The 14,036-nt window shown below is 36.9% G+C and overlaps 3 protein-coding genes and 1 long non-coding RNA gene across 4 annotated transcripts; 1 reads left to right on the forward strand and 3 right to left on the reverse strand.

Moving 5' to 3' along the window:
- Nucleotides 1-1,077: 1,077 nt before the first annotated feature.
- Nucleotides 1,078-4,132, reverse strand: LOC107756083 (transmembrane protein 179B-like). Its single transcript, XM_016573059.1, has 5 exons — nt 3,949-4,132; nt 3,071-3,267; nt 2,798-2,935; nt 1,891-1,969; nt 1,078-1,542 (listed from the first exon to the last, which is right to left on the reverse strand). The coding sequence occupies exons 1-5, from the start codon at nt 4,051-4,053 to the stop codon at nt 1,390-1,392; spliced, it is 672 nt and encodes a 223-aa protein (XP_016428545.1). The 5' UTR covers nt 4,054-4,132; the 3' UTR covers nt 1,078-1,389.
- A 630-nt stretch (nt 4,133-4,762) lies between these two features.
- Nucleotides 4,763-8,599, forward strand: LOC107756135 (sulfatase-modifying factor 2-like). Its single transcript, XM_016573142.1, has 9 exons — nt 4,763-4,985; nt 6,088-6,232; nt 6,332-6,446; nt 6,643-6,687; nt 6,971-7,121; nt 7,251-7,306; nt 7,425-7,509; nt 8,031-8,172; nt 8,365-8,599. Exons 1-9 carry the CDS (start codon nt 4,922-4,924, stop codon nt 8,453-8,455), a joined length of 894 nt encoding a protein of 297 aa, XP_016428628.1. The 5' UTR covers nt 4,763-4,921; the 3' UTR covers nt 8,456-8,599.
- A 167-nt stretch (nt 8,600-8,766) lies between these two features.
- LOC107756070 (phosphorylase b kinase gamma catalytic chain, skeletal muscle/heart isoform-like) lies at nt 8,767-10,472 on the reverse strand. Its single transcript, XM_016573041.1, has 4 exons — nt 10,351-10,472; nt 9,497-9,641; nt 9,258-9,386; nt 8,767-9,169 (listed from the first exon to the last, which is right to left on the reverse strand). The coding sequence occupies exons 1-4, from the start codon at nt 10,470-10,472 to the stop codon at nt 8,906-8,908; spliced, it is 660 nt and encodes a 219-aa protein (XP_016428527.1). The 3' UTR covers nt 8,767-8,905.
- A 2-nt stretch (nt 10,473-10,474) lies between these two features.
- LOC107756137 (uncharacterized) lies at nt 10,475-11,415 on the reverse strand. The gene is made up of 3 exons (XR_001641786.1): nt 11,349-11,415; nt 10,639-10,777; nt 10,475-10,544 (listed from the first exon to the last, which is right to left on the reverse strand). It is a non-coding gene; the product is annotated as an uncharacterized LOC107756137 (long non-coding RNA).
- Between the last annotated feature and the right edge of the window lie 2,621 nt (nt 11,416-14,036).

The raw sequence follows: 14,036 nt of genomic DNA on the forward strand, positions 1-14,036 counted from the left end.
CTGTAAAGTTGCAAAGACTAAAGTCTCAAATCCAAAGAGATATTCTTTATAAAAGTTAAGAGTCAACCACGCCTACCTAAAACGGCTCGTTCTAACACGCCTCCACATGTCTGCGTCACGATGTGGGAAGATTTGCATAATGCCGCTCAATTGTTCACGCAAAGAAAGAAGGCGTAACTTTTATTCTTTTTTTGTCTCGTCGCTCCGGCCGGATACGGCATCACAATATGGTAAAAGGGGCGTAACATTTCCGTCACACGCTTGAGGTATTCGGCCAATCACAACGCACTGGACAGCTGGCCAATCAGAGCACACCTCGCTTTTCAGACCGATGAGCTTTGTAAAAATCAACGCGTTTCAGAAAGGCGGGGCATAGAGGAGAAACAATAATGTACAGTATGTGGAAAATAATGTGTTTTTTTAACCTTAAACTGCATAAACACATTTCATTACACCAAATAATGTTCTTTTTAGCAACATCATATGACCCCTTTAATCCTGAGACAACAACAATCACTCAACCAATAGTGTAAGTTTGGGGTGGGGTGTTCTGTTTGCTCAACCAATGGCTGATGGGGGGAGTGTTTGGCAAACCTTTTTGAAAACCACCATGATTTCTCCAATTTGGTAGTGGGGCAGAACTTACAAACTCTAAATGTTAGCTTTGCACCATCAGTTATTGACATATTTTTCATTTAATCCTCTGAACAATCCACAGCACACGTGTAAAGAATTAATATTTTTGCACTAAGCACACAAGCGCAGAATTTCACAATTTTGAATAACAGTAACATAAAAATGGATACAAAATACAGATCCTCTTCACATCTTCACATTTAGCTCTTATTTTAAGATGTTAAGTGTAAAATGTAACAAGCCAGAAAAGTACTGTTACTGCTTAAAGAGTCAGTAATATATAATTTACATCACCAAAATACTATAATTAAGAAATAATATATAATTATTTCAACTCAAATTAAAATGTTATATCCATTTATTTTCTAAATATCCTCGTATTAAGCAGGATAAACCCCTTTAGGGTGATAGAAGAACCCTTCTCTTTGTTTTGGGGTCCTGATTACTTTATTTTGCAATAATGGTTGTTTGACTGTATATTAGACAGTATCATTCATATTTTTCTTATATCCGTCATGTCCAAAGACATGGTCTTGGACGTCTCTGGACATATACAGTATTTAAACTTTGTGTATATAATTATAGCTATCAGACATTAAAGAATTGTTTTTGTGTATAACTAAATAAAAATTCAAATGTTGCAACGAACATATTATTAGGTATTTTATAACTGCTTGTGGTCCCATCTAAGTGTATATACTAAACTCTACATGATATGTAGTGATAAGCTCATGTAATAGTGGCCTTGGTGATTTATCTCTGGCGGGGGCGATGGAGGAAGGGCTCTGTCTCAGCACGGCTCCACTCATCATCACCCCAAACCTTCAACCTTGAGCTCTGGCGCCTCTGTATGACCACCACGGCCGTTATTAACACCCAGAAGAAGAAGCTTACCCACATAGATCTCTGTGGAGGAGAGAAACAGAAAGGGTGAGTGCTCAAGAAACACAAGAGATTTATTTCTACTGTATTTATTAATACAAATAAAAACATGCATGAAGAAATTCTAAGAAGCACTAAGCATGAATACTGACACCTATTGGTGTGGAGGCAGCATCTTGTGAAAGATTTCAGTTACAGAGGCCATTGAAGAAACACTATATTCGCAATGATCAAAATATTTGGCAACAGAAAGTGTTTGTTAATGTGGGTTAGCAAGATAAGGTTATTTTTGATGGGTCATGTGTTCTCAACATAGCAACTATTGTGAGAGGGTGATGCCCTTATGAAGAATAACCAATCCAAAGTACTAACCTCAGTACTGTACAGTCCTGTGTAGAACTGATTTCCAGTGTATGGATGGGCCCAAGTTTTATTCTCTGCATCTTCACAACTAAAACAAAAACATTGGTTGTTTTGTGATTGAGAAAAAAAAGATGGGAGGAAAAATATTTCAGTGCTTTTCCATTATGTTGCAAATCCTTTGCTCTAACCCGAGAAAACATTTGCCTTCTCTCACAAATTGTAAAAAATTTTCACCCCTCCAAGAAATTTTACGTTCTCTTGCAAAACTTCTGTGGTCCCATGAGAAACTGCATTTGTCTGCAAAACTTTTGCGTTCCCCCGAGAAACTATGGATTTGCTTGCAAAACACTTGTGCTCCGCCAAGATACTTTTCCCAATAAACTTTGTGCTCGCAAGACCTTTCTGTTCCACAGAAACCTTGTATTAGCTCGAAAATCTTCAGTGATCTCTCACAAAACTTTTGTGTTTTCCTGAGGAACTTTGTGCCTGCAAAAGGTTTGCATTCTCTTACAAAAGTTTTGCATTTAACTGAAAACCTTTGCATTTGCTTGCAACATTTTTGCGTTGTTTCACAAAGCTTTAGCAGTCTCTTGAGAAACAAAATTTTGTGATGGAAATCATTTAATACAGAAGTTTCACAAGGAACACAATACTTTTGCAACAGGATAAGTGGTGCAAATAAGCATAAAAGCACTGTAATATAATTTTTCCTCTTATCTGTTTTTTATTCACATCACCATTTCTCTTTAAGGGTCCTACTTTAATTTTGTAAGCACAGCAGCTGGGAACTATGAGACACTCAGTTGATTCTGTAATCTCTCATCTTCTATACTTCTGTAGGGTATGTGGTTCTTAAAATGTGCACCAAAATCACAGATGCAGAATGCCATAGACAAGAGAAAGCAGATGAAATCACCTGGTAATGGAGGGAGTGTTGTGAAGGACAGAGAAACACAGGCTGTCTCGACCGATCTTGAGAATACATCCTGATACCAAGAGAAAAAACAGAAGAAGACCACAGACTCCCAGAGACGTGTTGAGAGAAACAGTCCCCCTGCATATACATGCAAGACAAAAACAAAATTGTTAATGTGACTGTTAAGTCCCATCTGCATGAATAAAAGAAAGTGGAATGTGAAACATCTAAAAGAAATATGGAAAATGTCAACAGAAAAGTCAATACATTCACCTTCTCACATCCTCATCTACACAGCTGGCATAGATCCAGTAAAGAATAAGGGAAAAGCAGTAAATAGCCATGCACACAGCGATGGCTGACACGAAATAGCAGACGGAAGGAGAACTAGAGCCTTCTACGGTCAGAACCTGGCCAGATGCATTATAATGAACACTTCCATAGAGGATGCACCGTCCATCAAAATGGCCCTAAAAACAAAATAAACAAAAGTCATCCATATTTGCATATGATAAATATAAGGAAAAACAACAGCAAAGGACATCTAGGGGTCATTTTCTTACTCTTTCGCAAATTGTGGAAGATTTGTATTTATCTGTGACGCACAGATAGAAGGAAAGTGCTGTGCTAAGAGCTTTTTGTCCCTGTATCATATGACTCTAATGAGCCATAATATGGTGCGAGAGGCCGGCTGATCACATGGTGATTAAATTTTAAAGCTCTGGAGGATCTGACCTGGGATCAGCCACATAACATATTCAATATTTTATTGCACATATGAATAACAACAAATGTAGTCTATCATTGAAAATTATTAGTTCATCTTCCCCCAAAAAGCAAGAAAATAATCTGACCATTTCAATAAACATAATAACATGCTGTGTGATCACACAATGTTACATATTAACATTAAACTGAAAGGTGCACAACAAAATAATGTCTCAAATGTCCCATAAATATGCATGCAAACTTTTGCCATGATCATCTTGATACTTGAAACTCTGAACTAAGTTCAGAGACAAACTTATATCATATCACATTACTCTAGAGACATGATTATGCTTTTAGTTTTCTTAATAAGTCATTTTACACTTTCAGTGCTCACAAAATAGCAATGATCAGACATTGTGGAGATGATTAATTAGTGTTACCTGAGTGAGTGTCATCCATGCGGCAGCTATCACCCCACAAATGAAACAACCAGCGTAAAGGACAAGCTCCAAAACTAGCAGCCATGGTAGTCCCATCATGAACATGCTCTCACAGTCACTGTCTCACAGAGCCAAGCAGCCGAATACCTCATTCATGTGCTCTGCGAACAGCTCTAAAGCATGTCCTGTCCTCACAACAATGTTGCTTTTCAGAATAATTTTGACAATTGGGCCAGAGAATTTCACAGCATTGCTATTAGGTGTAATAAAAGACTGCATTCAGGTCAAGGCAGGAAAACATTTCAGACAGTCTATGCAGTACAGCTATAAATCATCATTTACTGAAAAACACAGATCAGTTGTTGATATGATAGGAAAGCATAAAACAGGTATAAAGATATTATCTCAGACATTGTCAACAGTTGTACCATAGATTAAAAAAAAAGATATGCAAATATAGCTTTAAATATTACAACAACAAAAAAAAAAGCATGAAAGTGAATAAGCTGCATGTCCATGTCTGTGACCATCTATCATTACACTAATGGAAAACGTGCTGTTTATCAGAGTAAAAATAGTTACTAATGGCATAGAAGCCTACTTCTTTTCCATGCAAGTCAATGGGGACTCTTTGGTTACCCACATTCTTCAAAATATCTTCTTTTGTGTTCAGCAGAAGAAAGAAATTCATACTGGTTTGGAACAACATGAGAGTGAGTAAATGGTGACAGAATGTTTATTTTTTGGGAGGTGAGCTATGCTGTTAATTCGTCTTCCAAACCAATAGATGGCAATAAACACTTTTCAACGAGCTTCGTCGACGCGTAGAGGGATACTGAATGACTGAAATTTGCAGTGTTATTGTTGACAGTTTTCTTGTTTTTAGATTAAGTTGAATGTGCTTATTGTGTTTATAGTTTGATAAATCAGACCCTGGACAAGAACCCGTCCACCACATCTTTTTTTATTTATCATGATGATCTCTTGGGAAACCTTATACCTCGTATTATTGTGCATCATGTCTTCTTGTGCAGCAGGTAGGAAGTCACAAAAAAAAAAAAAATCAGTATTCTGTTACTTTGTTTTAAAAACATAATATTTACATAATTTCCGCCAGTTTGTCATAGTCACTAAAGTTATTATTGCGACGTTATAATTCTTATAACTTGGCATTACCCACTGTCATGTCACTGTCAAAATATAAATAGGCCTATGGCATTTTATGTATTTCAAATAAACAAAATTACAACTTGATACTCAATAAAAAGTATTCTGTTCACAAAAGATATTTACCTTGGTTTTTCTTTATTTTCATCACACATCACATGTCATATTTCATCTCCAGTTCTCTACCGACACTGTTGTTGTCTCTGGTAACTTAAACAAGTACAAACTTTTGAACAAACTTAAATATTGGAAAACTTGTTGATTGTGATGACGCCACAGCTTCAGGACGTCATTTGTGTAAAAGATTTTAATGAAAATAATCTCCATACCATATCTTTTGAAATAGTTTATTTTATACGTGTCTAAAAATAAATCATATTTTTGATTGGACATCTGTGTGCATGAAAGTGCAAATCAATAAAATTATACATAAAATGCATTTAGGTAGAAAAAATGAATAAATCATGGTAAAAAGCTTTCCAATATGGTTTGTAAGATATGGTTTGTCAAATTGGGATCTGTGATATATTCTAATGTTTCAAAAGAAGTCTCTTCTGCTCAGCAAGGCTGCCTTTATTTGTACAGTAAAAAAATACATGCCTGATTCAAGTCTCAAAAATGGCCAAAAAATATTATTTTACTAACTTAATAATTTTAAGCTAAATTGTGCTTTGTTGGTATAATGTCTGCTAGAATGTTAAAAAAATGTTCAGTGTTAAGTAAATATTTTTTAATTGTTGTTTTGTAATTGATTTTTTATTTGAAAAGCAAGACAAAACAGTAAAAAGCACATTTTGGCAATTTAATGCAATTGTGAAAAAAATGGCAAAATAGGCCTACATGGGGGAAAAATGTGAAAAACCGTGTTCGGTATTCGGCCTTCGGCCTTCGGCCCAGTGTTTCATTTTGTTCGGCTTCGGCCTAGAATTTTCATTTCGGTGCATCCCTATAAATAACTATTTGTTTTGGCAGTTGATGAGATGGTGTTTATTCCTGGTGGGAAAATGATGATGGGAACCAGTGCTGCTGATGGGAGAGATGGGGAATCACCAACAGGAGCTGTGACTCTCCAGCCATTTAAGATAGACAAGTATCCTGTCACTAACTCTGACTTTAGGTACTTGCCATTGGAGATATTGGCTCAAAACCTACTTTGTCCTCCTACTGCTTGTATATCTTCTTACTGGCCTGATACAACTGCTTCTGTTCATTCCAGGGAATTTGTCAGACAGCAGAAATATAAAACAGAAGCTGAAAAGTTCGGTTGGAGTTTTGTGTTCCAGGATTTTGTGTCAGATGAACTGAAAAGTAAGGTCACTCAGAAAATTGAGGTATGAACCCAAAGCAAGAGCATAAACAAACTAAATCTACCTAAATCTATTATGTCCTAAATTGAATGTCTATTTCTTGTGTCTGGTTTTCAGAGTGTTAAAGGGTAATTTACATTAATCTAAACACTGCCTTTTAGACTAGATTTTCTCTTAAACCCTTTGTTCTCTTGAAAATGTCCCATTTCTTCTTTCCTAGTCGGCTCCTTGGTGGTTACCAGTCGAAAAAGTGTTCTGGCGACAGGTGACACAGTTAACACTTTATGTATGATTAATTCTAGAAGTGTATAAATGACTTTAATCAGTGGTCAACGAGTATTGTGTGTGTATATATAAATATATATATATATATATTTGCATTTATTAATTTATAAATAAAATAAATTAGTAAATAAATTATTTTGATGTTGTAAATTTAATTCATAATTTATTTCTTTATACATTTTAAAATGGTTATTTAATTAATAAGTCACATTATTTATTTTTACTGTATGAATGTCTGGGCTCTCTGGTTTTGATGTGTGCAGCCGGCAGGACCAGGCTCTGGTATCAAGGACAGACTGGAATCCCCTGTGGTGCAGGTCAGCTGGAATGATGCCCAAACATACTGTCAGTGGAAGAAGAAAAGGCTGCCAACTGAGGAAGAGTGGGAAATGGCTGCACGTGGAGGTTTGGAAGGCAAGCCAAAAAAGCCTTATGCCTCCCAACACCTAAAAACTGCTGTCTTACTCTTTGTCACGCAGTATTGTCCACCTGTTTTACTTCATTTCATGTAGTCATCATAGCCAGCACATTTCTGTATTTCAGGCAGGACCTACCCATGGGGCAACAAGTTCTTGCTGAACCGGACTAACCTGTGGCAGGTCAGTTGAGGTACATTCTTGTCCATAGCAGGTGGGAAAATGTGTATTTTTTCCTTCAAGACAGTTATAAATTTGTTTAGCTGTTGGTAATTGTGAAGTCTTTGTTCTTTGTACAAAGGGCCCATTTCCAGATAGGGACGCCGCAGAAGATGGTTATCATGGTGTAGCTCCTGTAACTGCCTATCCTCCACAGAATAACTATGGTAATGTAGTATATACAGTATGGTATCACACATTGTACTGATGGTGTGTTACATTTTATCAACAACATAATTCATAGACGGAGACAAAGCTTCCTAGAAAATCTACATTCAAAAGTTTGGGGTTGGTAAGATTTTTAAAATGTTTTTAATCTCTTATGCTCACCAAGGCTGCATTTATTTGATCAAAAGTACAGTACAATAGTAATATATTGTGAAATACTATTACAATTTTAAAATAAGTATTTTCTATTTAAAAATATTTTAAAATGTAATTTATTTCCGTGATGGCAGCAGTCATTAGTGTCACATGATCCTTCAGAAATCATTCTAATATATTGATTTGCTGCTCAAGAAGCATTATTATTAAAGTTGAAAACAGTTGCTTAATATTTTTGTGGAAATTGTGATACATTTCTTTTCAGGATTTTTTGATGAATAGAAAGACCTCAAACTTTTGAACGGCAGTGTAACTCTTTCACTATTGTTCTGAATTTAGAGAATAATATCCCACCTTGTTCCAGGACTATATGACATGCTGGGTAATGTCTGGGAGTGGACCTCCTCACGATTTCCTGGTGCTCAGACCATGTACGTCCTGCGCGGAGCATCCTGGATCGACACAGCCGATGGCTCGGCCAATCACAGAGCTCGTGTCACCACTAGGTCAGTCATGCTCCATCCTGCTACATTCATATTATTCAAAGTCAACTTTTATAAGGCTTTTATTATTCATTATACAATTGCTTCTTGTAACATTTCCAGGCAGCTGACCCCAAACGTGTCTGGATTGTCCAAAATATCAGTTTATGAGAATATGATAAATAAAAACTTGTGTTTTTATGTTCTCACATTCAGGATGGGAAACACACCAGATTCGGCCTCTGATAACCTGGGCTTCCGCTGTGCTATGAGCTCAAATGCAAAACAGAAAAGAACTGAGCTTTAAGAGCCGAATGTGCAAGACTAGTTGATGCCAGTGGTGCATTATTGGAGGGATACTACATTTCTCCTGTGGAGACACAAACTTCTGGAATTCAGTGTTATATCGGTTTTGTTGTTTTACACAAAATACTGTGAAATTAAAATCTTAACAAGCAATCTTAAAGTTTTCTTTATTTTTTTTAGCCTTTCTTTATGGTCATTAAAATCATTTAGATAAAAAATTTAAGCAACATCATATATTTAAAATAGAATAAAAATGTAATTGTATTAAATAACACCACACATTAAATAGTTTGGATCTCAACTGTACATTTTTAACAATATTATTTCCTTTTCACTGTGTAAATAAGGTGGAAATAATCTGTCATAGCAGTAGAGGTGTATTTTTGGACTGTTATCAACATGTTCTTGAGGTAAATTTTGCTATCTGGGATTATTCAGAGATGATGACCCCTCACCAAGTCCTGGGTGACACATCCATCTCCTCAGCTGCAATGGAGAGCATGACTTTTGGAGTGTTCTCAAATAAAGCTGCTCTGTTCTGAGTTGGCCCTTTCTTCACCCAGTGGCCGTAGACCTTGAAGGCACATGCGTCGATCATCTTGCGTAGTGGTTTGATGGCATATGGGTCACTGCAGATCACTTCCTTGGTGACAGGTTTGGCACGACGACAGTTGCAGTAGATATGCATGGCGGCAAGTACAGTCATACAAATAACCTGCAGGATAACGATGGTGTATGGTGAAACTCAAAACCTCAAAATCTATGCCTTCTTAAAGAAGTCATCCAGAACATCTGCTCTTTACCTTGAACGTCCTGTAAGGGCTGAAATGACGTATTTCTGCATCCACGTACTGCTGGAAGAACGGGTGATTGAGGGCTTCTGTGGCTGTATAACGACTTTGTGGGTCCACAACTAATAACCTGGAAATCTGCTGGGAAGAAAACAAGGTGACTTTGGAAAGGCATTTTCTCATACAATTTTGCGTAACTACTTTTCAAACTAGTTGTCGGGAAGACAAACAAGACCGCAACCAACTCGCACCAAGTCTTTGACAGTGTCATCCCACTCCGGAGAACTGAATTTGTATTTTCCTGCAAGAATCATTCGAAGCATCTGCATTTGTTTCCTGTGCCAGAAAGGTGGAGATCCAGCCAAAAGAGTGTAGAAGATCACGCCTGCGCTCCAACTGCACAAGAACAGACAGAAAGAAGGTTATGTAACATCACATTCATCTGCTAAACATACTAGTTTGTTGTAATCAATTCATATTCTACTGGTTCACTGTCACTGCCAGGAAGTTCATGTATTTATTTATTTGGTTGGTTTATTTGACTGTTAATGCAATATTTTTCTAGGCCACATGTTAATTTTCTGTAGGATACAGTTCAAAACGGTTCTAAATAAACACGTCAGTGGATTTTGATGTGAGATGACAACAGGGAATGGACTTTTTCACTGGAGAAAGCTTTATTATTGATTATGGGCTCGTTTTTTGGCCAGAAGCCACAGTTTAAAGTTAAAAGGCCTTAATGATTTATTGTTTCTTACAAATATGCAGCTTTTCGCTACACAAGACATTAATTGATGGACTGGAGTCGTGTGAATCGTGTTGTTTTTATCAGGTGTTTGAACTCTCATTTTGACGGCACCCATTCACTGCAGAGCATCCATTGGTGAGCATGTGATGTAGTGCAAACTATCTCCAAATCTGTTCTGATAAAGAAACAAACTCATCTACATCTTGGATAGCCTGAGGGTGAATACAGTTTAAGCAAATTTTCATTTGTGGGTGAACTAATCCTTTAAAAAGCATTTTTAAATATCAATAAATACTTCAAATATAACAGAATATAGAACTAAAATAACACTGGTGCATACTTAATTTATGCACTTACAGGTCAACAGCAGACCCATAACCAGCATGATTGGGATCCATGGAGCACTCAATGATTTCTGGAGCCAAGTAACCTGGTGTCCCACAAACCTCTAGGGGTGAAACAGAAGCAGGTTCTCCCATAACCAGCATGATTGGGATCCATGGAGCACTCAATTATTTCTGGAGCCAAGTAACCTGGTGTCCCACAAACCTCTAGGGGTGAAACAGAAGCAGGTTCTTCTAAACTACAGTATCTGCAATCATTCCTTCCAAATACGTATATTTAAAGGTGCACATAAGAACTCACCATTCAGTCTTTGTCCATGCTCAATCTGGACCGAGAAGCCAAAATCAGTGAGTTTGATATTCACATCATCATCTAACAGAATGTTCTCTGGTTTCAGGTCACGATGGACTATATTGTGGGTGTGAAGATACTCAACCACCTCCAAAAGAGTGAGAAAAGAGAAAACTGAGGGCCAGTAATCAAGATCTTGCCAATAAGATTAATACAGCAGCTGCAATGAATGGATTAGTTTCTTTAAATATTTTACTTAAAAGCTAAATTTTAGCAGTTATTCCTCCAGTCTTTAGTGTCACATGATCCTTCAGAAATTGTTCTAATATGATGATTTGGTTCTCAAGAAACATTTCTTATTATCAATGTTGAAAACAGTGCTGCCAGTACACATTTTACAGTACAACATTTCATACAATTCATAAAAGTAGACAGAGCACTACATTAATGTATTTATTCATTTTGGAAACTGATACATTTAACAACATTTCATACAATTCATAAAAGTAGACAGAGCACTACATTAATGTATTTATTCATGGTAGTGTGCCGTGGCCCGTGACCTAACTTTAAACCCATCAACACTCAAGATGCCCCGCTGTTGTTGGAAACAACTTAAACGGTTTGATTATACAATCCCCTCTTCAGCATAGGATTTGTTCTTCACAATTTAAATACAATCAGGAGCATCGAAAATTGGTTATCATCAGACTTATTACCGTGTCTCTTTCTCACTTAGGGTGACTTTCTCTGTGAGGTAATCAAAGAGTTCTCCTCTCTTCGTCCTGTTAAAAGAACATTTGTCTTTAAACACAAACTAATAAATTAAAAAAACTAAGGAATGATAAGCAATACCAGTTAGTCTGGTGATGTACAATTGGCACATTACAGACAGACAATTGTAATGGCATCTGTTCAAAATATAAGTGTCAAAAGAAGAAATTTGGAGGGATTTTGTGCATGTTTGTATTGAGAGTTAGGCTCTGGCAGAAACTTGGCATCTTGGCAATGAGCCATATTGTGGGCTCTTAGAATAGCCCGTGTCTTATCTGTATGCTGCGGAGTGTCAACCAACCGATAATCTCCACAGGGAACATCTAGAAATCTGAATAGAGAGCAAACTTGTAAACAAAACAACAGTTAGCGGTGAAAATGGGCTACCAGGGAAATGAGGATAAAACTTAATTTTTTTACATTTTCTGTGCTAAATTTGAGTGGTTTGCTTGTGCAAAAAAATTGCAGCCACAATTAAATAGTTCTGAGGGTGACGGCTAAAAGTTTGGCATAGGTTTCTCAAGTCTATGTGACCAGAAACAATAGTGATCCACAGACATGAGAGCTGTATGTGCCGTTAAAAGAGATTGAAGCCGTACTTACAGATCAAATACCAAACTTTACAGATCGTCTTTATGCACCAAGAGCTTGTAACACTTCAAAGAGAAAGGAAAAATTGAAATCGCATCATATGACCCCTATAAATGCCCTGGTCTTTAATGGGGAGTGTTGCTCAGCTCGTCTCACAGCAGCTCAAGAGTGTTAAGATTGAGTGAAATACATGTCCACTGAAGGATTTTCACCTCAGGAGAATGAATATCTTCATTGTCATGTTAAAAAAAATGCCCAACAATGCAGGGAATGAGAAGAGGGTAGCATCTTGAGTTTCAGGTTTTTGTATTACATCACAGTGGTGTGTGAATTCATGACAGCGTTGATAAAGTACAACTCCCTCACACCTTCAGCACTCATACATCCCTATAGAAGAGCTTTACTACCACTGAATGCCACTGTGGGAACCAAGCACTTCTCTCTGTACTCCTCCTCTAGCAACACCAGAACATTTTGGATGCTGTTAGATCCGAAATGATTGAATTGGTCTCATGAGACCAGAGTATGGATTCCCAGAACCTATTGCAAACCTATCCCATACGATTATGTTGAGCTTTTGAATGCAAGGACCAATCAGAGGCGTTCAGATGAGTCATCGCTGAAACGCCGCTGTTTCGTCACCGCGCGTGCTGGCTGACTGAATTTTCTGGCTAATTCTCTCATCAGAAACAACAAAGTGAAGATGTACGAATGTAAGTAAGATATTAATTTCACAGTGTAAACAGCTTTAGAGATTATTATGGAAGTTTTTGAGAGTGCTTGAACTAGCTGGACTGAAGTGAAAATTTACTTTGATAATGTAAACGTTCTTTGCTCTCTATTTGTACAATGAAAGTATTATAGGCTAATTAGTAACTTGCAATGTTTTTATTAAATTCACATTAAATACAAAGTCAGTCGTATTAAAGATATTTTATGGTATGACACCCATATCTGTTACTTAAGTAAAAAGACGGATTTTTATGCAAAGTTAATAGATTATTAGGCTACTTTGCCCATCGCCCATTATAGATCAACTAACATAATCTATAAAGGTGCAAAATGCACTTACTTACACATATTTGAGAATCGAGATATTTCATGATATATTTTGGGAATATTTCAAATAAATATATAAAAAAATTATAAACCCCTGCTGAAAAAAACAATAGACACCATTATAAAATTTGTAATGGTTTTACTGGTTATAATGGGACTTGTATTGGTTTTACTGGAAACTGTAATGGACCCTGTTGGTCTCTAATTGGTTGCCTTCTACTGGTGGCTTGTTAAAACCACTAAATCCTAATGGAGTATGTCCCAAAACACAGTACAGAAAACCATTTTTTAATGGTTTTAATGGTTAAAAGTTGATGGTTTGTAATGTTTGTAATGTTACGTAAACCATAAACATTTTCTGTGATGGATTTATTGTTTTGTTTTTTTCAGTAGGGACATAAGCCTATATCAGTCGTACAGTCTGCTGTGTGTCACATGACAAGCATGAGAGCCTTTAAGGTTAAGATGAATTTTAAAATTGTGCCCCCTAAAAGCACAAGTGGCCCCTGTCTGGCCCCCTGCACATAGGCGGTGTGTAAGGCTGGGGAAGGCTTAGCCTTAGAGTTGGGGCAAAAATGCCACTAAATTGGACAAAAATGCCCCTGCACAAACAAATTAAATCTATTACGACTATTGCTAACAAAATGAAAATGAATAGAAAGTGTCGATTGCGGGATTAAATTAAGATCTGCTCATGTTGCACCGTATTTCATTTTAGGCGTTTTTGCAGCGTTTACAGCGCATTATAACCAATCACACACGATTCTGTTGAGCTTAGGAAAGCAATGGCCAATCAGAGGCGTTCAGATGAGTCATCGCTGAAACTCATCAGTTTTGAGTGCGCGCGCGTTCGCTGACTGAATTCCGGACGCGCAAAGGTATGTGCAATGTAATTAAGAGATTCATTTCACAGTGTAGACAGCTTAAGTGATTATAACGATAGTTTTGTTTTTTTGAGAGTGCTTAAACTCGCGATAGATCAA

Source organism: Sinocyclocheilus rhinocerous, unplaced genomic scaffold (assembly GCF_001515625.1).
Source record: "Sinocyclocheilus rhinocerous isolate Xijiao unplaced genomic scaffold, SAMN03320098_v1.1 scaffold682, whole genome shotgun sequence".
Classification (NCBI taxonomy): domain Eukaryota; kingdom Metazoa; phylum Chordata; class Actinopteri; order Cypriniformes; family Cyprinidae; genus Sinocyclocheilus; species Sinocyclocheilus rhinocerous.